We start from the raw sequence: 23,768 nt of genomic DNA, 5'->3' as shown, positions 1-23,768 counted from the left end.
GAAGAAATCATCCAGATTAGTGCTTTTCCCTGGCAAGATATTCTGTTTGATGGCCTGACTGAACACCCCAACAGGTGCAGGTTGAAAAGTCATTTGTATTTTAGCATCCATTACAATACAGGGTGGAAAATTATACCACTCTTTGTCAATGCAATGTCATTCAATTCATTCTGTCCATCCCAGCAATTTTTTCTAAACAATAATTTTCATTTGAAATGTGTTGGTGCTCAGAGGGATATGGGTGCCCTTGTATCTGAAAGGTCTCAGTCTGAAATGTCAATTATTTATTTTCTACCATAAATGCTGCCTTACCTAAATGCTTACAGCATTTTGTGTGTGTTGCTTCAGATTTCCAGCATCTACGGTTTCTCATGTATTATCACTAAAATTTCATGTGCATATTAAGCAGATCAATCGATACTGTGTTAATTTTAGACAATTGAGCAGTGATCTCAGTGAAGTATGCAACCCAATTACATGACTTGACTGTGTAGATCAGCGGTCCCCAACCACTGGGCCGTGGACCGGTACTGGGCCACAAAGCATTTGCTACTGGGGCGCGATGAAACGATACGTTTTGGCGATATGAAACGATATGAGTCAGCTGCACCTTTCTTCATTCCGTCACGCCCACAGTTGAACTTTAATGCACGCGAGGTCATCAGTGACCCAAGACGCAAATGACCCAAGACGTGCAAAGGAATGGGTCCGTGACCCTTTTGTGAATGTTTCCGGTGAATCTTCCATGTCAGCGCGGGAAAAAGATGAACTCCTTGAGCTTGCAAGTGACAGTGGGCTGAAAAGTATGTTTGATATAACATCTCTTCCGACATTCTGGATCAAAGTCAGGCTGAATATCTTGAGATAGCCACGAAAGCACTGAAAGCGTTGCTTCCATTTCCAACATCATATCGCTGTGAAGCGGAGTTTTCTGTGATAAATGCAATGAAAACTAAATTGCGGAATAGACTGGACATAAAGAACCCCCTTCGAGAATCACTGTCTCCCATCACCACTCGTTGGGAGCGTCTTGTTGCAGGAAAACAAGCCCAGGGCTCCCATTGATTCAGCGATATTGGTGTGTTGCAATGATTTTATATGTTCATACAGGGAAAATATGAAAAATATGTGCTGTGTGTTTAATATCCAAACTTAACATATAATGTTATGATGCTATTGACTTATAAGTGACTTATAATTCAGTGGTCCCCAACCTCCGGGCCGCGAAGCATGCGGTGGTGCAGCGGTGGCCGGAACGCACCCAGTACATCTTTAAGAAAAAAGCCGAAATAGACAAGCTAATTGATTACGTGCCGGGTGGTACCTAATCAATTAGCTTCCTTATTTAGCTTTTTTCTTCCGATGTGCTGGGTGCGTTTGGACTACCGCTGCACCCCTGCATTCTTCACAGCAATGTATCGATCCGCGGCCCAGTGGTTGGGAACCACTGTTATAATTGACTTATCACTACATTCATGCGAGGAAAATATGCGCTGTGTGTTTAATATTAAATTCGTTAGATAAACCCCTTTAGAAACAAAATTGATTGTATTAGCCACTTATAAGTGACTTATCACCTACATTCTGGTCGTGATTAACACTCACCCGCCCCGGGTCGGCCGGTCCGCAAGAATATTGTCAATATTAAACCGGTCTGCGGTGTAATAAAGGTCGGGGACCTCTGGTGTAGATACAAACATAATGTTTCCCCTGGCTGAGGTATCTGAAATGAGGGCTCACCGTCAACATTTTAAAAATTACTTTGAGATAGAGGTAAGAAGAAATTCTGGAATCTGGAATTCCTTGCTTAGGAGGCTCAGTCATTGAGACAGCAATTAATAGATTTAGTGGTTTGGTTCAGGAAAGTGACACTGAGACAAAAGCTCAGCCCTGAGTTATTCAAAGATGATGCAGTGAATTACAGATAGACTACCCCTGCTTCTATTCATTATATTGTCTTCATATTCTAGAGTCTCTGGAAATGTCCTTTTCTTTCTCTTAAGCATAACTGAAATATCAAGTGTTTCCACAGAACTGGTTTTCTATCCCAAACTTCGCCTTGTGAGCTAAGAATGGAAACTTTAATATTTCCATAAAAAGCGAGCCAAAGGTATGACCTTGAAGTTCCTGCTCTTATAAATTTGGAATAGGGATAAACCTTCAGTTTGTTTCTGTCATTTATTGGATCACGGATGCCCTGGACCTTAAATCTGTTCATTCTCCTTTAATCCTTCTCTTTTGATACCATCTGTTTTGAAATTATTGGCACAAGATACAGACCATTTTTGGGAAATCATAAGCAAATTCCACAGACCTATTTATGGACTAAATGCTTCCCGATATCTGATTTCTTTTTTGTTTCCTTCATTCCTTGTTCTAACTAAGATTTTGTCGAGTTGTTCTAAGTTCTCTGCCAGAGACGTTCTAAGTTCTCTGCCAGAGACAATGGACTGACTTTATCTACCTAGTCCCCTAAATGTTCCACAAATCTCCATTCTATCTTTTTTGTACTTCAGATCTTAATGTTGAAAGTGTCAATGCAAATTGACAATGGTTCTCTACAGATTACAGATGAGGAGGTGTTTGCTGTCTTGAGGCAAATTAGGGTGGATAAATCTCCGGGACCTAATGAGATGTTCCCTTAAACCCTGTGGGAGGCAAGTGAAGAAATTGCAGGGATCTAGAAGAGATGTTCAAATCATCCTTAGCAACAGGTGTGGTACCGGAGGATTGGAGGAGAGCTAATGTTGTTCCACTATTTAAGAAAGGCTCAAAAAATAAACCAGGAAATTACAGGTCAGTGAGCCTGACAATCAGTGGTGGGAAAGTTATTGGAAGGTATTCTAAGGGTCCAGATATATGAGTATTTGGTTAGACATGGACTGATTAAGGATAGTCAGCATGTCTTTGCAGAAAGTTATGTCTAACAAGTTTTATAGAGTTTTTTTTAAGGAAGTTACCAGGAAAGTTGATGACCAGGCAGTGGACGTTGCCTACATGGACTTCTGCGAGGCATTAGACAAGGTCCTCATGGGAGGTTGGTCAAGAAGGTTCAGTTGCTCAGCATTCAAGATAAGGTAGTAAATTGGATTAGATATTGGCTTTGTGGGAGCGGCCAAAAATTGGCAGTTGATGGTTGCCTCTCTGACTGGAGGCCTGTGACTACTGGACTGCCATTAGTGGATCGGTGCTGGGTCTATTGTTGTTTGTCATCCATCTCAACCATCTTGATGATAATGTGGTTAACTGGATCAGTAAATTTGTGTTGACACCAAGATTGGGGGTGTGGTGAACAGCAAGAAAGACTATCATGGCCTGCAGCAGGATCTGAACGAGCTGGAAAAAATGGGTTGAAAAATGGCAGATGAAAATTACTGCGAACAAGTGCGAGGTGTTGCACTTTGGGGGGCCAACAAAAGTAGGTCTTACACAGTGGGACAATGAGGAGTGCAGTAGAACAAAGGGATCTGGGAATACAGGTCCATTAATTCATTCAAAGTGGTAGCACAGGTAGATAGGGTCATAAAGAAAGCTTTTGGCACATTGGCCCTCATAAATCAAATTATTGAATACAAGAAATGGATGTTATGTTGGAGTTGTACAAGACATTGTTGGGGCCTATTTTGGAGCATTGTGTGCTGTTTTGCTCATCTACCTGCAGGAAAGATGTAAGTAAATAAGGTTGAAGGAGAACAGAGAAATTTTACAAGGGTGTTACCAGGACTGAAGGACCTGAGTTGTAAGGAAATGTTGAATAGGTTAGAACTTCATTCCTTGTATGATAGAAGATTGAGGAGAGGTTTGATAGAGGCATACAAAATTATGAGGGGTATAGATAGAGTAAATGCAAGCAGGCTTGTTCCACTGAGGTTAGGTGGGAATACAACTAGAGGTCATGGGTTATTGGTGAAAGGTGAAAATTTTAAGGGGAACTTCTTCACTCAGTGGGTTCTGAGAGTGTGGAACGAACTGCTAGCACAAATGGTGCATGCAAGCTTGATTTCAATGTTTAAGAGAAGTTTGGATAGTTATATGAATGGGAGGGATATGGAGAACTATGGTCCAGGTGCAGGTCAATGGGAGTAGACAATTTAGATGATTCGCCACAAACTAGATGGTCTGAAGGGCCTGTTTTTGTGCTGTACCTTTTAATAACTCTAAATAAAATTTAATGAGTGAAACAGATCTACACTTGGAGTAAATGTTCTCTAATAAAGACTGAATTCCTTTTGCAGGTTCGCAAGCTGTCCATGAGAAAGCTCCTATGGTGAAGTCTTTGTTACTGACAGGACCATCTGGAGTTGGAAAGAAAATGTTGGTCCATGCTCTCTGCACAGAAACCGGAGCCAACCTTTTCAATTTGTCGTCTCAAAATATCGCAGGAAAATATCCAGGCAAGAGTGGTCTCCAAATGATGATCCATTTAGTTTTCAAGGTAGTGTTTCAGATATATATACACAAAGGAAAGGTTGGTTCTATTGAATATATATAACATTTATTTTGGAAAACAATGTGCTTAGGTTTTCCACCATAGTTTGTAGTATGTGAGGCCTTGCTTGTGGGTTGATGGTTTTTTAAAATGTATCCGTTGTGGTATCCATTGTGTATCATATTGATTCAATAGTTATTCCAGACTTTAATTTTTCTGTCTCTAATTAACATTTTCACATATTTTACCCGTCTCATGTTTTTATCTTTCACGGGGGAGATAGATTTTGCTGGGTCACAGTTCCAAAGACGCCAGTCAATACTCTCACCACATTTGAGGACATTTCTTCGAGATGTCTGTAAACAGTTTTAACAGCCTTCATCCCAAATTCCAAAAGACTATTTTCACAGCCACTGGATAGCAGTATAAAAATTTGAAGAAAATAAATTAATATACAAGAGCGACAGGCTGTTAAGTGGAAAAAAAATTGCGAAAAAAAATAGTGAATTCAAAACACTGAATTCTCAACATGTTCTCTTCCCAATTCCAAATAACAAATCAGTTGTCAAATTTGATTTCCCCTAGATTCCCCTTGTGGGGTACACAATAGGTGATAGGTGATTGTCTTAAATTTTTTTATAGATTATGAAGACACGCAGTCCTCTTTTATTGTCATTTAGTAATGCATGCATTAAGAAATGATACAATATTTCCTCTGGTGTGATATCACAAAACACAGGAGAGACCAAGACTGAAAAAAACTAATAAAACCACATAATTATAACATATAGTTACAACAGTGCAGCAATACCATAACTTGATGAAGAAGTCCATGAGCACAGTAAAAGTTCAAAGTCTCTCAAATGTCCCACATCTCACGCAGATGGAGAGAAGGAAGAAAAACTCTCCCTGCCATACCCGACCACAGTCCGACTCTGAGTCATCCGAAAACTTCAAGCTCTGATCAGCTGTCCGACACCGAGTACTGAGCGCCATCTCTGTCCGAACGATTCGACCTCCTTCTTGGTCGCCAGCAGCAGGCAAGGCCGGGGATTTTGAGGCCTTCCCTCCGAAAGATTCCCGACCGCGCAGTAACGACAGCAGCGAACGAGTGTTTCAGAAATTTTTACAGATGTTCCTCTGTGCTTTCACGTCCATCTCCTTCAAATCAGAATTGTTCACGGCCCCTATTTAACAGATACAATATCATTTTTCATTGGAGGGCTGCGCACACACGGCGCGCTGCTTCTCTCTCCTCCCGCCAGTTGTGAGCAAAATCAAAGATATTTTATGATATTTACCCATGGACTTTTTCAGATGAGACTAATTATGTTCCTTTCGAATCTAAACTGACCTACCCATTCTTATCCAGGATCACAACGCAATATCACAATGTGCATGCATTCGATCTAGTATTACAGGACCCCATATGACCGCAAAATATGTAATGGTGTACTTATTTAGTGTTGTTTCTCAAAAAGTAACAAATAAGGGATGAGCTCAAGGACTTTCTTTTGCAAAACTGATCTAACCCTTTGCAACACATATCAGTGGATCCTATTAGGATCAGATTTGGTAGCAAGTTCCATGACAAACAACTTTGTGTCTTTTGATTCCAAGCAGGAGTAAGTGGCACCTTGTGCACTGAGCCTTGCCAACAGTGCTGGCTTCCCTGTAATACTGGCAACCATCAACCATAATAATGTTCTTATAATAGCCGCCCCTGAGAACTCAGATCTGTTCAAGATTAAAACGAGTTTCCACTTCCTAAATATGCAGGAGGTCATCGTGGATCATGAGAATCCTTTTCTGAAGGCCACTGTAATGTTTCCTGGCAGTTCTCATGACTCAATCCTGTAGTAAGTTATTGACTTCCTCACCGCACAAAGCCTGTCCACCATCTACAAGGCTTAAGTCAGGAATATGATGGAAAACTCTCCGTTTGCTTGGATGAGTGCAGCTTCAATAACATTGAAGGAACTTGAAAGCATACAGGATATAGCAACCTGCTTGATTAGTATCCCATGAACAACCATTTACTTACTCCACCACTGAGGCACAGTGGCAGCATCGTGTATACAATCCTTAAGATGCACTGCAGCAACTTACCAAGACCCCTTAGTCAATCCCTCCAAACCCACGAACTCTACTAGCTACTAGACAGCAAAAGCATAACACCACCTCCCTGAAGCCATGCACCATCTTCACATGTAAACACTATTCTTTTGCTGGGGGTCAAAATCCTGTAACTCTCTCCTGAACAGCTTTGTGGTTATGCTCACTCCTCAAGGTTTCAATAGGTACATGTAATGTCAGGGAAATGTATACAATATACATCCTGAAATTCTCTTTCTTCACAAACATCCACGAAAACAGAGGAGTGCCCCAAAGAATGAATGACAGTTAATTGTTAGAATCCCATAGCCCCCCCAGCTACCCCCCTCCCATGCTTAAGCAGCAACAAAGCACCGACCCCCCCTCTCCCACTAACGAGAAAAGCATTGACTTCCCCCACAAAACAGTCAAGTGTGCAGCAAAGCATCAATAAAGACACAGACCTGAGTACCCCAAAGACTACTTGTTCACCCGGTAATTCAACATACTACAATACCTGATTTATGGTGTTAAAAGTCTGTTGTGTCACTTTTTCCAAGCTCTGTGTCCAAAGAACTCAGGTCTCTGGCCACACAGCCAACAGCCAGCTCGCTGCTTACGATCTTCTGTCTTCCATGACGCATCAGGCAGCAGCACTGGCCTCGAGTCCACCTGCCTCCAGAGCCATGAAAATCCGGCACCCCGAAGGCCGCGTCCTTGGCGTATTGAAAAGCAGCCGGCCATGAGGCCCTGAGAGCAGGTCCCATTTACGCAAAGAACCACACCAAAGTCAGTGTAACTCCATGTCAGGGTCTTCAAAAGAACCCTGAAAGGGAAAAGTAAAGGTATTAAAGATAGAAATAGAGCTGTTTGTGAAGATGCAAGCAAAGTAGTCACCATTAGGTGCCATCATCCTAAGCTCCCCTCTCCAATGTTAGTTGCAAGAAGAGAGGGAGATGGGTCAAACGCAGGCAAATGACGCTGAATGTTGGTTCGTTTTCCACTCTCAGACCTTGACGCAGCATCCACCCCAGTACTCAAGAAGGCAGCCGACCGCCACCTTCTCAAGGACAATTATGGAAGAACAAATAAATGCTGGATCAACCTGTGGACCCCACTTCCTTAAATGAATAAGAAAAATAACATAATGAGTAAGAATTGATGGTCTGGGTGCTAAAAAAAGACCAATGTAATTTTGTCCACAATAATCATATCTGAATATTTCAATATCCCGATATACTAAGTCAAGCAACCGCATCTGACCAATGGTATTTCACCTGCTTTTAATTCTTGGTATAAATATGAAGAGACAAGTAGCACTGGGCAAATGATTTATTTCACTATATGGCAGTCATTAATTCTAAGCTTCTCATATGAATCTCTCCTTCAGAGGGTGTCAGTATAAATATTTAAAGAGCTCACGAAGCAGGGATTCACAAGTTGATAATTGCAAAGCCTTTCCTGGCTTACTGTGTAGAAAAATGTTTGCTGTCCTCCAGTTATCCTCTACCTCACTTGTTTACAGAAGATTTAAACGGATCAGCCAGAGCCACAGGAATCTCTTCTATTGACTCCCATAGCAGTTGGAGATAAACACCATACAGTCATAGAGATGTATCCACTTTTAAGCCCACTAAGTCCTCTCCTATCTTTACAGTGAGGGCAGTAGGTGAAGCAATTCCTACTTTATCCCAAGATGGTGCTGCAACATATGATAATGTTTTGTGAGCAGGTCACAAAACTACTTGATACTCTGTGAGATATACTTCTCAACTACAATCATTGTGATCTGCAGCCTATTAATTTCCCTTTATGAAATGTACTTTTGAACTGTCCAAACAAACTAGCAATTGTGCAGTCTCCTGAAGGATTCAGCGAACTTGAAACTTAAGATTTCAGGTAGGACCAGCGCAGCCATCACTGGGGGCGGATGCTGCATCGAGGTCTGAGAGTGGAAAACAAACCGATGTTCAGCGCCATCTGCCTGCGTTTGACCCATCTCCCTCTCTTCTTGCGATTAGCATCGGGCGGGACGTGCAGGAGTCTTGAGTCTCATGCCACCAGATTTGGGAGCAATGGTCGCTTTGCAGCCATCAGGTTCCTGGACCGACCTCACTCGCCTCAGCTCTGAACTGACTCCGCAGCCGTGGACTCAATTTCAGGAAATCTGCATTTCATGTTCTGTGTATTATTTGTTTACTTTTTAAAGAATTATTTGCACAGTTTGACCTCTTGCACATTGGATGTTTGTTGGTTTTTGTTGTATGTGGTTTTCCATAGATTCTATTGCGTTTCTTTGGTTTGTGGCTGTCTGTAAGAAGACGAATCTCAAGATAGTATATGGTATACTTACTTCAATAATAAATTTGAACTTTCAACTTTGAAATTTGAAGCAACAGTACAAATGATACAGCAGGATCAGCTGTGAAGAAATGTCAAAACCTGAAACTGATGTCCCTGTATATTGAGTTATACTATTTTTCATACAAGCATTAACTCATCACATCTGTGTGCCTTTGCCTCAGTTTGGTGCTATCTCAATGTCACAATGACCGGTGAAAAGCTGCTGACTTTCAGTGGAGGAAATGATGAACGTTCTTGGAGGACAGCATCAAACATCTTAAAATCTAGAACGCCTCACTATGGATTGCACCATCCTAACATGAAAAACAGCTGTACAAGCAGGCACACCAACTGATTGATAGTGGTGGGAGGAGGAATGCTGCCTGCACTTTGTAAAGTTGTCAGCATTCCCATCTTAAACCTCCTTCTGCACAAGTTAACTGAAACCCCTTTGTGTCAATGTGTACTTGCTTGCATGAAACTAATCATATTTGAGAAATTACCAGAAAACTGAGTTGAAAGAAAATATGCTTAAAACCACACCTAGGATTAAAAGGCTGCTCATGATAGATTGTATATATTAAGCATATCAGAACCTCCATGTAAAAAAACTCATAATTCAATCCAGATGTTCAAGTTTGTTGATATAAATTTCATAATTTCTTAATGGGACAGTCTGCTTCTGTCTCTACCAGGATTTGTTTTCTTGCATCTTTGTATGATCAGGATGATTAAAGGGAATAGTTTGCTCCGTGGTGCCCCTCACATCAGCATTTTACATTCCTGTATGAGGTGTGGTACAGTGGAATTTCAACAAAGCCTACTCTTTGTACTTCAGTTACAGTCTACACAGCACTCACATTAGAAAACATTGCTGTCAGGAGATAGGTTACCCCTGACCTACAGTATATCACATCAGTCTGAACATAATCTTCAATTTAAGGTGGTATGCTTAATCCCCTGGAGGGAAATGAATTTGTAACTCCAGGGCTAAGTAACTTTTTTTTGTCAAACACAATATAATTTCTTGGGAAAAAGTGACTGTCACTGATGAAAACAGTTGACTTACTACAAAAATAGTGGAGGCTGAGATTTTTCTTCTGGTTCAGTGTGCTTTCAACAGGCTAATTGCACTGACTTGCCAGGACCTATGCAGCAGGTCCTATGAAAGCAGCATACATAATGAAACACCCTTCCCATCCAGGACATATCCTCTTTTCATTGTTAAGATCAGAGAGAAGGTACAAAATTTTATGAACAATTTCTTCCCCTCTGCCATCAGATCTCTTCTAGCCCATGAATCCTGAACACTACATCACTATTTTATTCTCTTTTTGCACTATTTATTTACTTAGGTAGGGTAATGTACTTGGGAGAAATGTACATAAATCCAGACATCCCACCTCTCCCGGAAGTTCCGGGAGTCTCCCACATATTAATAGTGGCTCCCTGATGCCCGCAAATTATATGCAATAGAGAGAGAGCGAGAGAGAGAGAGAGCACACGCGCAATGGCAGAGTGTTCCAAAAAAAAGAAAATATAAAACATACATCTCTCCAGACTACCCTAAAGTGTACCCCTGCCTAATAGGGGTCAAAAATAATGACAGTGTTGGTCGCTGCACTGTTTGCAACGATGACTTTTCTATTGCCCGTGGTGGGTTAAGACTGTAAAAGACATGTTGAGGTGAGCTTAACAGGTGTCATTCATTCATTAGCATAACTAACATTATTTAAACTAGCTGGCTAGCTGCTAAGGAGCTACTCTATTGCAGACGTCCCACCTCTCCTGGAAGTTCCTGGAGTCTCCCGCAAATTGATGGTGCTACCTCCCTGAAACGAGTTTTTGCAGGGTGGGATGTCTGTAAATCACAACAACCAACACTGAGTTGGGGGTTTCACTTTGAGAGGCTGCTCTGCATGATAAGGTTATCACAAAGATTTTTAGTGTGCTTTTGAGTTTAGGTTTTGGAGTTCAATAAAATGTGTTACAGGTTTCATTAAGCATAAAATGCCTCGCTTCTTTTCATTTGCGAAAACCTACATTGTTGACCACGATGCTCTAGAACGATTGCAGAATTATTAAATGTCGGCCAATGCAGACGCTTTGAAACTGCTGGAGATTTGGGAGCAAAGTGCCTTTGCTTGGTTTGTACAAGCTGGGGCCCAGTTCACTCTGCGAGAAATTACTGCCAGTGACACCAAATTCTACTATGTGGTAGTGTCATTATGAGTGTGGTGAGTCTGCTTAAACTCCCACCTAAACATAATAAATACTGATTACTGAAAACTCAGCTTTTACAGACATTTGGACTATTGGCGTCTGACTGCGCCAGTTGTTCTCCTTTACCGGTCTCAGCGATACTAGGTCTTCAGACCTAATGGACCACATGCTCTCTCTCCTGGGAAATCACCATTCCTGTTTTATTTTTAAAGAACTCTTCATGCAGCAAATGCCTGATCAAGTTCATATATCCCTCACTAATGTACCCTTACTGGACTATAGGAAGTTGCTAAAATGGCTTATAGTCTACACTCGGCTAGGCAGCGGTGCATCATTCCTCCCCCTTTCTCCAGCTCAATAAGCCCAGTCAGCAAGGCCCCCATAACAGACAATACCAGGTCAGTGCTTTTACCATGCTCAGTTTGGTACTAATGCTCGGAAGTGCCAACCACTTTGCAGCTTCAGCAGTGCCAGCACATCACAACATCAAAACCTCACTTTGTTTTATTTGCAAAAATCTATGGCATTTCTTATTATAATTTTTATTTATAGTTACTATTTTTTAAATAGTAACTTTACTGTACTGCTGCTCCAAGACAACAAATTTCACAACAAATATCAGTGATAATAAACCTGATACAAATGTAAATCTTTGCATTATATAGGCAAGTGGCAAAAGGAATCAAGAGTAAGTTGATAAAAACGTGAACAACAGTTATATAGGGTTACAGCAAAATAAGAAGGGAAAAGGGACTGATGTTAGAGGAACAACACCTTATATTCCTACTGGGTTGCCTCCAACCTGATGGTATAAACATTGATTTCTCGAACTTCTGGTAATGCTCTCCCCCTCCCCTTCACCATTCCCCATCCTCTTTTCCATCTCTCACCTTATCTCCTTGCCCATCCATTGCCTCCCTCTGGTGCTCCTCCCCCACTTTTCTTTTTTTCATGGCCTTCTATACTCTTCTATCAGGCTCTCCCTTCTCCAGCCCTGTACCCCCTTCACCAATCAACTTCCCAGGTCTTTACTTCATCCTGCATCGCGAGTATGCATTGATGACACTCATCTCAATGCTGTCAACAAGTTTTGCTACCTGGACAGCATAATAACATCCTCAGCTTCTCTGGATGTAGAGGTTGAGTCAAGAACCAGAAAAGCCTGATTTGCCTTTGGTCAGTTGAAAGATCGAGTTTGGTCACAGAACATCAGGTTGGCCACCAAGTGCAAGGTATACAGGGCCGTTATCATAACAACCTCGTCATACAGATGTGAGACATGGTGCCCATATCAGAGACACTTACCCCAGCTTGACCAACTGCAGCAGCGTCACCTATGTTCTCTGATGGAGATCACCTGGTGAGATAAGGTCTCCAATACCGAGGTCCGCTCTCGAGCCAGAATGCCAGCAATTTCAACATTGGTGATGTCAGCCCAACTGCGCTGGGCAGGACATGTTGTCAGAATGCCTGCCCAAGGACATCTTGTATGGCCAACTGTCCAGTGGTACCCGAAAATGAGGAGGCCAGCGACTACGGTACAAGGATGTTCTGCACAGGAGCCTCAAGAAAGCTGACATTGCCCCATCAACATGGGAGGATCTGACTCAAGATCACTCACAGTGAGGGACGGCATCAGAAAAGGTGTGGACACTGTTGAGAACTAGCCCAACGAGGCAACAGAGGAAAGGCACAGGAAGTGCCACAACAAAGTTTCTGCCCCTGCTGCCCCCTCTAGTCCTAACCCGCCAAGTATGTGGCAAGCAGTGCCTGTCAGGGATTGTCCTGTACAGCCACTCCAGGATGCACATATCAAACCTCACTAACTGACTGAAAGGAACCATCATCATCCTATGGGATAGATAGCCAGAGAGAGAGACTTCATCCCTCCCCCTTCAGGTTACACCTACCACCTTGTTTCTCTCTCCCCTCCCCCACCTTTAATCTATTCCTCAGCATTTTTTCTTCAGTCCTTGGCCCAAAACATCGACTGTACTCTTTTCCATTGCTAAGTTCCTCCAGCATTTTGTGTGTTTTGCTAAAATAGAACGAAACGCATTTAAACTAATTTATCCAAACCAAATTTATGACAGTTTCAGAGGTTAACACTAGTTATGGATGTCACTGTGAACATAGTAAATTGTCAGCATGAAATATATTTTATCTACATTTGTGTATGATATATTTCTATGAACTTATTGAAAGACAAAGATTTGCTGTTGCGGAGATGATTATTGCTGACGAATTTGAGTTATCTGGGTATTCATGTACCGGGAAAGTCAATGGGAATTTAATTTAATAATTAGAATAATTGAAAACAGGAGTGAACCATAGTTTACAATTTCATTGAAATATGGTTATAAAAAAATCATTAGAAGGGAAAAGATGAAACATGAAAGCAAGCTAGCAAATAATATGAAAGTAAACAGTGGAAGTTTTTTCAAGTATGTTAAAAATAAAAGAGAAATGAGAGTGGATATAGGACTGCTACAAAATGAGGCAGGAGAAATAATAACAGGACAAGGAGATGGCTGATGAACTAAATGAGTATTTTGTGTCAGTCTTTCCTGTGGAAGGCACTAGCAGCATGCCTGATGTTTTAGTGTGTGACGGAAGAGAAGTGGGTGCAGTTACTGTTACAAGAGAGAAGATGCTCAAAAAACTGAAAGATCTAAAGGTACATAAATCACCCGGACCAGAGGAACTGCACCCGAGGGTTCTGAAAGAGGTAGCGTTAGAGATTGTGGTACCATTAGAAATGATCTTTCAAAAATCATTGCACTCTAACATTGGACTGGAAAATTGCAAATGTTACGCCACTCTTTAAGAAAGGAGGAAGACAGCAGAAAGGAAATTAAAGACCAGTTAGCTTGACCTCAGTGGTTGGAAAGATATTAGACTCAATTGTTAAGGATGAGGTGATGCAGTACTTGGTGACACGGGATAACGTAGTACAAAGTCAGCATGGTTTCCTTCAGGGAAAATTCTGCCTGGCAAACCTGTTGGAATTCTTTGAGGAGATTACAAGTGGATGCTGTATATTTGAACTTTCAGAAGGCCTTTGACAAGGTGCCATGCATGAGGCTGCTTACCAAGTTAAGAGTCCATGGTATTACAGGAAAGTTACTAACGCGGTTAGAGCTTTGGCTGACTGGGGAGGCAGCGAGTGGAAATAAAAGGATCCTCTTCTGGTTGGCTGCCAGTGACTAGTGGTGTTCCGCAGGGATCAGTGTGGGACTACTTCTTTTTATGCTGTCAGTAAATAATTTAGATGATGGAATAGATGGCTTTGTTGCCGAGTTTTCAGATGATACGAAGATTGGTAGGGGGGCAGGTAGTATTGAGGAAACAGGTAGTGTGCAGAAGGACTTAAACGGATTAGGAGAATGGGCAAGGAAGTTGCAAATGAAGTACAATGTTGGAAAATGCATGATCATACACTTTGGTAGTAGAAATAAATGTGCGGACTATTTTCTAAGTGGGAAGAAAATCCAGGAATCTGAGATGCAGAGGGACTTGGGAGTCCTTGTGCAGAACACCCTGAAGGTTAACTTGCAGATTGAGTCGGCGTTGAGGAAGGCAAATGCATGTTAGCATTCATTTCAAGAGGTCTAGAATACAGGGATGTGATGCCAAGGCTTTATAAGGCACTGGTGAGGCCTCACCTTGAGTATTGTGAACAGTTTTGGGCCCCTTATCTTAGAAAAGATGTGCTGGCATTGGAGGGGATCCAGGAGGTTCAGAGGGATGATTCCAAGAATGAAAGGTTTATCATACAAGGAACGTTTGATGGCTCTGGGTCTGTACTCGCTGGAATTCAGAAGGATGAGGGGGGATCTCATTGAAACCTTTCAAATATTGAAAGGCCTAGACAGAGTAGATGTGGAAAGGATGTTTACCATGGTGGGAGGGTCTAGGACAGAGGGGCACCGCCTCAGGGTAGAAGGGCACCCTTTCAAAACACAGATGCGGAGAAATTTCTTTAGCCAGAGGGTGGTGAATTTGTTGCCACATGCAGCTGTGGAGGCCAGGTCGTTGGGTGTATTTAAAGCAGAGATTGATAGGCTCTTGATTGGACTTGACATCAAAGGTTACGGTGAGAAGGCCAGGAACTGGGGTTGAAGAGGAGATGAAAAAAAAAAGAACAATCAGCCATGATTGAATGGCAAAGCAGACTCGATGGGCCAGATGGCCTAATTCTGCTCCTCTGTCTTAGGGTCTTATATGCAAGAAATATATTACCCATCTGAAAGTGAACATCAAGCTGGAACCTAGTCGGACAATACGCAGAGGATTCACACATGCCAATGAGAGCGAATTATTGCACTAAATTTAAAATAATCTCCATTGATTTTTTTTAGGATATGTGATTTAATGTTCCAGACTTCCACATGAATAATTTGGGAAAAGCAGAATGGTACAAATTATTAGGACACGTTTAGGAAATTAGAATTGGTTTATTATTGTCACATGTACTAAGTTACAGTGAAAAACTTGTCCTGCATTTTGTTCATATAATTAATTCATTACATAGAACATTGAGGTAGTACAAGGTGAAACAATAACAGATTGCAGAATAAAGTGTAACAGCTGCAGAAAAAGTGCTCTGCAGGTAGACAATATGGTGTAAGATCATAACAAGGTAGATGATGAAGTCAAGAGTCCATCTTATCCTATTGGAAAACCATTCAATAGTCTTACAACAGCAGGGTGGAAACTGTCCCCATGCTTTAGTTAACTTTGGAGAAACAAACCTAAAGATATTTCTGTTGTTTTCAACTCTTCATGTCATCATGCTTGTGAAGTTATTTCATATCGCAAAAGCTGGTGAGTGCATGCAATGCATTGCCAGGGTGGTGGTATAGACAGATATATTTGGGGCATTTAAGAAGCTCTTAGATAGGCAGATTTATGATATAAAAATGGAGAGCTCTGCATGTTAGATTGATTTTAGAGTAGGTTTAAACATCAGGACAATATCATGGGCCAAAGGGCCTGTACTGTGCTGTGGTATTCTATGTTCGAAACTCAGTTTTCTAACTTCCCAGCTGCCTTCCTGCCTCCAGCCTTTATTGCAAAGAGATCTCGTCATTTATTGTCTGATTTGTAATGACCGTCTGATGATGTACACTATCATAATATTTGTTGAGGCAAAAGTTCTGGTTATAGACAGTATAGATTAGAACATGTGGCTGCACCTTTCAGTTATTAATTGCTGCTGGTATTCCTTTTACTTCTAGAAATCTAGCTGTGCTGAAAGTAGTATATATGTGCTGAAGTGCCTGTACTGTACAGAGGGCAAAGATGAATTTCTAGTCATTTGTCTTTTCCATTTACTTCTATTCTGACAGAATAAATTCAGACAGCATATTTGTTGGCGTCTTTCATCTCCACTGTAGATTTAACCAGAAGTAGAAGAAACAGACCACATCAAATTAGCTGACAGTCACTGAATTCTATCCAAGTTCTATAAGATGTCCTAACAAAGAATGTGCAATTTGGGGGCATATGACAGTCATCTGAGGACAGCACAATCAATGTCCAGTTGGATGATTCCAAGCAGGATTGTTGTGGGATCCAACAATCTCCAGTACACTTTGGCTAAGAATGAGAAAGGTCTGCCAGATTCTCTTTAGTGTAAAATTAACAGAACATCTTAAAATGTTGCAATTCACCAATGCCCAATTGCATAAATGAAGAACTGGTCAGATCTCCCATGGATTCTATAGGATTGGAAGTTGCTTCTAATTAATATGTTTGATATTATACATTCCAAAGATTCCATTGAAGTGCTATTGGACTCTAATTTTACACTGAGCCACATAAATAGGCAGATGAAAAAGGAACAGATTTCAAGGAGGATGGTGACAGTAGACAGATAGGTTTTCAACTTAAGTGCTTGCTTCTCTACCTATTAAGAGAGCCCTCTTGGCAAGTTTAACACTCTTGATTTGCTGTCAAGTTAAAAAGATGCTTGTGGTCTTGGGTAAAGTCAGAAGAGAGTTCAGCTGTGATAATTTACCAATATCAATCATAGATCAATTAGTCTGTGATAGCCAAGATGGTGCTGGTGAACCACAGCGACAATTTCCAGCTACATAAAATATTTCAAAATATACCTCTTTTGAATTCATCTCACTGCAATCTGAAGCACATAATTTCCCTTTAAGCAATGTGCTTCTAGATCAACTTAAATACTGTATTTGCAGACTTCACAATTTTATGAAGGACTCAGCAGATTTAACTCTCAAGCAAGCAGGGACGGCACCTTTAAGTGGAGGAAGGTTCATCACAGGCTTCTCAATTCACAGCATGGACCAAACTGCTGATTTAGAAAGGACAAAAGGTGGAGATGGGTGTTTCATGATAAACTCTCAGTGATGCTGTGACGTGGCGGTTTAGTCAAACTCATGTTCCCCCCAACCTTGAACACCTCACGGTCAAATGCCATCCATTCAATTTACCTAGGGAGTTCTCCGTAATCCTGATTACAGTTTACATACCACCAGCGGCCAACTTGAAATACTGCATGATGCCATCTCCAGACCAAAAGCAGTTCATCCCAATACATTTCAAATCGTAGTTGGGAACTTCAACCAGGTTTGTTTCAAGTAAACCCTGCCCAATTAACATCAGCATATAACCTGTAGTACCAGAAGTCCCAACACACTAGACCACTGTTATACTGAGATAAGGAATGCATACTTTTCCGTGTCCAGACAACATTTCGGTAAATTGGATCACTTGGCTGTCCTCCTACCTCCAGACAGACAGAGGCTAAAGAGCAAAGCTGCAGTGACTAGGACAACAAAGGTGTGGTCGCCGGGGGCAGAGCAGCGGCTATGGAATTGCTTCAAGACGATGGACGGCACCTTGTTCAAGAATTCATCTGTTGATCTGAATGAATACGCGATCGTTGTCACAGGGACTTTATTAAAACAGTTGTAGACAAGTGTGTCCCCACAAGATTCATTCAGTCTTTCCCAACCAGAAGCCCTGAATGAACCATGAGATTACAATCTGCTGACGGCAGTGTGGTAAACCATGTATATATGTTGTAACTGGGTTAACTGTCTGGACTCGCCCCTCTGTTGACTGCCCCTGTGGCTCCTCCCACAGAGTCCTGTATAAAGGTGTTTCGCCTTACCTCTCCCCCTCAGTCCGGGGCCGGACACTCACCGTGGAGGTCGTATTGTACAGCGAATAAAAGCCTCTCAGTATTTTACCAAACCTCAGTCTTTTGGAGTTATTGAAGGTGCTTCAGCCAGATCACAGGTATTCAAGTCTGATGACCAAGAAAGTTACCAGAGGACCAAGTACAATCTCCAGAAAGCCATTTCATAGGGAAATGGCAATTCTGGACTAAACTTGAATCAATGAAGGATGCTCGACAGTAATGGCAGGGCTTGAATGCTGTCACCTCTTATAAAGTAAAATTAAGCATCATTGGCAACAACAGGGCTTCGCTTTCAGATGAACTCAGTGCTCACTATGACCACCAAAACATGGAAGAGCCATCATAAACTCCCGTAGTCCCTGAAGATCCTGTGATTTCAGGCTCTGAGGCTGAAGCGCCGCAACCTTCAGGAAGACGAACCCACAAACAGAATCCGCCCAGACAGGGTAATTCGCCAAGGGCTGATCGACCGGCTGAAGTGTTCATGGAGATTGTTAACCTCTTGCTTCGGCAGTCTGAGGTACCCATCTGCTTTTAGCAGGCTTCAGTTATACCAGTGCCTAAGGAGGACATGGTAACCTGTCTCTGGTTATCATACAGTAGCACTTACATTCACACTGCTGAAGTGTTTTGAGAAGTTGGTGGTGACTTTTAAATGGCTTGGATCCACTCTAATTTGCCTATCGTAGCAACAGGTCCACGGCAAATGCCATAAGGTGTTCCATAAGGTTGTGTGCTTTGTCCCCTGCTCTACTCGCTTTACACTTATGAAAGTGTGGCTAAGCACAGCTCTAATGCCATTATCAAGTTTGCTATTGATACCGCTGTGATAGGCCGAATCGAAGGTGGTGAGGAATCAGCAAATAGAAGAGAGATTGAAAATCTGGCTGAGTGGTGCCACAACAATAACCCATTACTCAATGTCAGCAAGACCAGGAGCTGATTATTGACTCATGAGGAGGAAACCAGAGGTCCATGAGCCATTCCTCACCGGTGGATCAGGTGTGGAGAGGGTTATCAGTTTTAAGTTCCATGGTGTCATGGTTCCATGATGTCATGGTGAAGACCTGTCCTGGGCCCAACATGTAAATGCAATGACAAAGAAAGCACAGCTGCACCTCTGCTTCCTTAGGAGTTTGCGAAGATTCAGCACAACATCTAAAACTTTGACAAACTTATATAGTTGTGTAGTGGAGAATATATTAACTGGCAGCAGCACAGCCTGGTATGAAAGCACCAATGCTCTCGAATACAGAAAGTAGTGGATACAGCCCAGTCAATCAGAAGTAAAGTCCTCCCCACCATTGACCACATCTGCCTAAAGCACTGCTGAAGGAAAACAGCATCCTTCATGAAGGACACCCCATCACTCAGGTCACGTGCTCTTTTCGCTGCAACCATCAGGAAGGTGGTTCAGGAGCCTCAGGACCCACACCACCAGTTTCAAGAACAGTTATTACCCCTCAACCAAACTCTTGAAACAAAGGGAATAACTTCACTCAACTTCATTTGCCCCATCATTGAAATGTTCCCACAACCTCTAGGCTCACTTTCAAGGACTCTTCACCTCATTTTCTCAATATTTACTGCTTATTTATTATTATTACTTTCTTTTTGTATTTGCACAGTTTGTTGTGTATTGCACACTGTCTGAACACTCAAGTTGATACAGGCTTTCAGTGATTCTATTATGGGTATAATTGTAATATGGATTTATTTATTGAGTATGTCCGCAAGATATTAATCTCAGGATTGTATATGGTGATATTGTATATGGATAGTCAACTTACTTTGAACTTCGAAGTTGGACAGACACTGAAGGACCTCAGCATGTTTCATTCATACCTTCATGTCCTTTGTGTTTTCTAGCTGAATGCATTTTTAATTCTCTTGCATATAACATTTAAGCAGGTGTCTCCTCAAAAACTAATCTAAAATCCTTTAGCAACAGCCTAGAGAACACTCTGCAGCTGCCACTTGATAATGCAAATGTACTTTAAACAAAAAGGGCTGTCTGATGTCCTATATCATCTTAGTAAATTTGACACCAATTCTATTAATATGGTAGTGATTAAACAGGTCTTTAAAAATGTTTGAGTTGTAACAAATACAGTAATTTTATGTATTGCACTGTACCGCTGCCACAAAAAAAACTAATTTCCTGACATATGAGTGATGATAAAATTGATTCTGGTATGGCTCTATTGTGGTCTGAGAGTAGGAATCATGGTTAGAGAAAGAGAGTGGGGAGGGAGCTGGAAGCACCAGAGAGACATTCTGTAAGATCATTGAACCAATTGTTTGGAACCAAATGACCTTGCCTGGTTCTTAGAACTGCATATGTCTGCACCCACGCACTCCTTCTCTGCTAACTATCCCACATCCCACTCGCAGTGCTCTACCCTCACCACTCCCAACATCCTTCGCTCCTGTCATACGAGGGGTGATTGATAAGTTTGTGGCCTAGGGTAGAAGGAGTCAATTTTAGAAAACCTAGCAGATTTATTTTTCCTGCATTTACACACTTAGTCCAGTGGTCGTGGAGCATACAGATCCCTTCTTTGTAGAAGTCGGCGTCTTGGACCTCCAGAAGTGGTCCACAGCAAGGGTGATTGATAAGTTCGTGGTCTAAAGTAGAAGGAGATGAGGAGAAACTTCAAACTTTCTGCATATTCACTCAAAGAATTGAACTGCACGTGCATGTAACAAGCGCTGTATAGCTTATCTCCTTCTACCTTAGGCCACGAACTTATCAATCACCCCCTGTATTTACAAACTCGCTCTCCACTCCATGTTGACAAATTACTGTGCAAAAGTCTTAGGCACCCTAGCTATATATATGTGCCTAAGGCTTTCCCTTAGTACTGTAGGTTACTAAAAAAAAAAAAAATGAAGAATTTTCAGTTAACCAGACAGATGTTTCACCTGCTGCCTCACCAAAAGGTAACTGTCCACCAGAGAATTTTTGGCCTAAGAAGTTGTTTCCTTTGGAGAATTCAGTAATTGGCTTCTATGACTCGAACATGAAGCTTGGGTCACTGCAAAATATATACTCTTCTGTAAGTAGAACCCACTAATCAACCTCCAGAGTTTTTCCAGTCCTTCTTCAGAATGGCTCACTCAAGGGACTGGGTGATTGTGCTGTCACAATGTATGAATGCTGCTGGAAAAGTGACGAGGTGTGGTCATAATGTCAAAGTCAATTTTATTGTCAAATGCACAAATATACACTGGTGCAGTGCAAAACTTACTTGCAGTAGCATCATAGGTACATACTATCCTATAAGCAGCATTCACTGGAATAGCACAAATTAAACATAAATTATACACTTTTTTTTAAAACAGGAAATAATATTAGAATAAAAAACTCCAATTTAGTGCAAAGTAATCAAAATGGTCACGGTGTTCCAAAATTCTAGTGATTAGTGTTGTACCGATTGGTTCAAGAACGGCATAGCTGAAGGGAAATAGCTGTTCTTGAACCTAGCAGTGTGGGACTTCAAGCTTCAGTACCTCCTGCCTGATTGTTACGCAGTGTGTGTGTGTGATTGAGCTGGAGAGAATGGATAGTGAGAATCAGACTATTCATGGAATGGAGCTAAGTTTAAAACAAGAGCATCTGGAGGCTTGGTATTTTGTGCTCAGACCCTTCGTCATGACTGGAAAGGAAGGGGGAAGAATCCAGAATAAGAAGATAGGGAGAGGGAAAGGAGTACAGGCTGGTAGGTGATAAGTAAAACCAAGTGAGGGGAAAGGTGGGCGAGTGGGGGAGGGAGATGAAATAAGAAACTGGGAGGTGGTAAGTGAGGAGGAACAGGACTAAAGAAGAAGGCATCTGATAGGACCCGGGGAGAAAGGAAAAAAGGACCACCTGATGTAGGTGATGGGGAGGTGAGGAGGAGAAAAAGAGGAGCCAGAATAGAAAAAAGGGAGAAGTTAGAGAAACATTGACTGTTTATTCCTCTTTATAGATGTTGCCTGATCTGCTAAGTTCCTTCAGCATTTTGTGTGTGTTGCCCTGCATTTCCAGCATCTGCAGAATCTGTGTTTATGATCTGGTGGCTTGCATGAGAGATACATTCCATGTTGTACCTTGTGGTTTTCCTGGTGAGTGTGACTAAGAGGTTCTGTTTGCATAGCTCCAGCTGTTGGCTGTTCAGTGAACCAACATAGCACAATATGCCTGTGCATGTCACCATTCTTTGCCAGCCTTGAGGTCCAGTGCACATTGAGGAAAGTAGCATCTGAGCTCATGGGAGTCTCCAGGTCAACTGTCTGCAGAAATACCTGAATAAGTGGGTACATTTCCTCCAATAAGTGGAAACATTAAAGTTTCCCTTGGTTCCCTCCTTACAAAATAAACTTATTTCAATGTCATGCACCATAATTCTACTCAGAGTGCTGGAGCAATACATAAAAAACAAAAAATGGTCATCTGGTCTTGCCAAACTATCATTGCTAAAGATGTAACTCAAATCACCAAGGTGGCTTCACTACATGTGAATGTCTGGAAGGCTTGCAATGTCAAAACCTGGTATAATCGGGAACCAGTCTGGTCCTTGTACTTCTGACACCTCATAACCAAATTTACAAGGAATTTTCACAACAATATTCACAAATCTTTACCTCTATGTTGACTTTTAAACAACCTTCCTTCCTATAGAATTTTTGAAGCCACATGGTGCTGTTCTTATTATGTCAGAGTCATATAGCAACACAGCATGGATACAGATCCTTCAGCACTAACAAGTTCATGCTGACCATGGTGCCCAACCAAATAATCCCAATTTCCTGCATTCATCCCAGATTCCTCCAAACCCTGCCATTCTATACACCTGTGCAAGTGCTTCTTCAATAATACTTCAACCATTTCCTCTCGCAGTTTGTTCTATATATTCACCACGCTGTGTGTGGAAAAAAGTTGCCCTTCAGGCCCCCTTTAAATCTTTCCCCTTTCACTAAGTATACGTTCTCTAGTTTTAGACTCCCCTGCCCTGGGGAAAAGTCTCTACATTCCACCTCACCTATACTTTACATAATTTTAAACATTTCTATAAGGTTACCCCTCATTCTCCTATATTCCAAAGAATAAAGACTTAGCTAATCTCATCCTATAACTTAAATCCTGGCAACATCCACCATTTTTAGGCTCTTTCCAGATTAGCCACATCCTTTCTATAACAGGTGACCAAAACTCCAAATGCATCTTCATCAACGTTCAAGGTTCAAAAAACTTTATTGTCATTCTAACCATACATCAGCTCTGCAGGGCAGAATGAGACAGCGTTTCTCAGGGGCAGTGCAATCATAACATAACAAATGCAACACTAAATAATAAACATAACAATAGATAGTAAAACACAACAGCCGCATGTCAGTTAAAATCAGTTGTAAGTGTCCAGTGCAAGTTAAAAGTGTCCAAAGCAGAGTCAGGTGGAGCAGCTATTTAGCAGTCTGACTGCCTGTGGGAGGAAGCTGTTTAGTAGCCTTGTGGTTTTAGTT

General features: G+C 41.6%; 1 protein-coding gene across 5 annotated transcripts in view; it reads left to right on the top strand.

Moving 5' to 3' along the window:
• iqca1 (IQ motif containing with AAA domain 1) overlaps positions 1 to 23,768 on the top strand; it is a 192,034-nt gene that overhangs the window by 147,398 nt on the left and 20,868 nt on the right. For 3 of the 5 annotated variants that reach the window (XM_072259601.1, XM_072259600.1, XM_072259599.1), the window contains one exon: positions 4,236 to 4,435. In XM_072259601.1, coding sequence (XP_072115702.1) covers positions 4,236 to 4,435 — 200 coding nt within the window. Of the gene's footprint in view, positions 1 to 4,235; positions 4,436 to 8,803; positions 8,879 to 9,048; positions 9,556 to 23,768 lie in introns of those variants that run through there. The other 2 variants (XM_072259603.1, XM_072259602.1) reach the window with 2 other exon arrangements.

This window comes from Mobula birostris, chromosome 6 (genome assembly GCF_030028105.1).
Source record: "Mobula birostris isolate sMobBir1 chromosome 6, sMobBir1.hap1, whole genome shotgun sequence".
NCBI lineage: Eukaryota > Metazoa > Chordata > Chondrichthyes > Myliobatiformes > Myliobatidae > Mobula > Mobula birostris.
The sequence above is the reverse complement of the archived record's forward strand: the minus strand, read 5'-3'. Positions and strand labels throughout refer to the sequence as shown.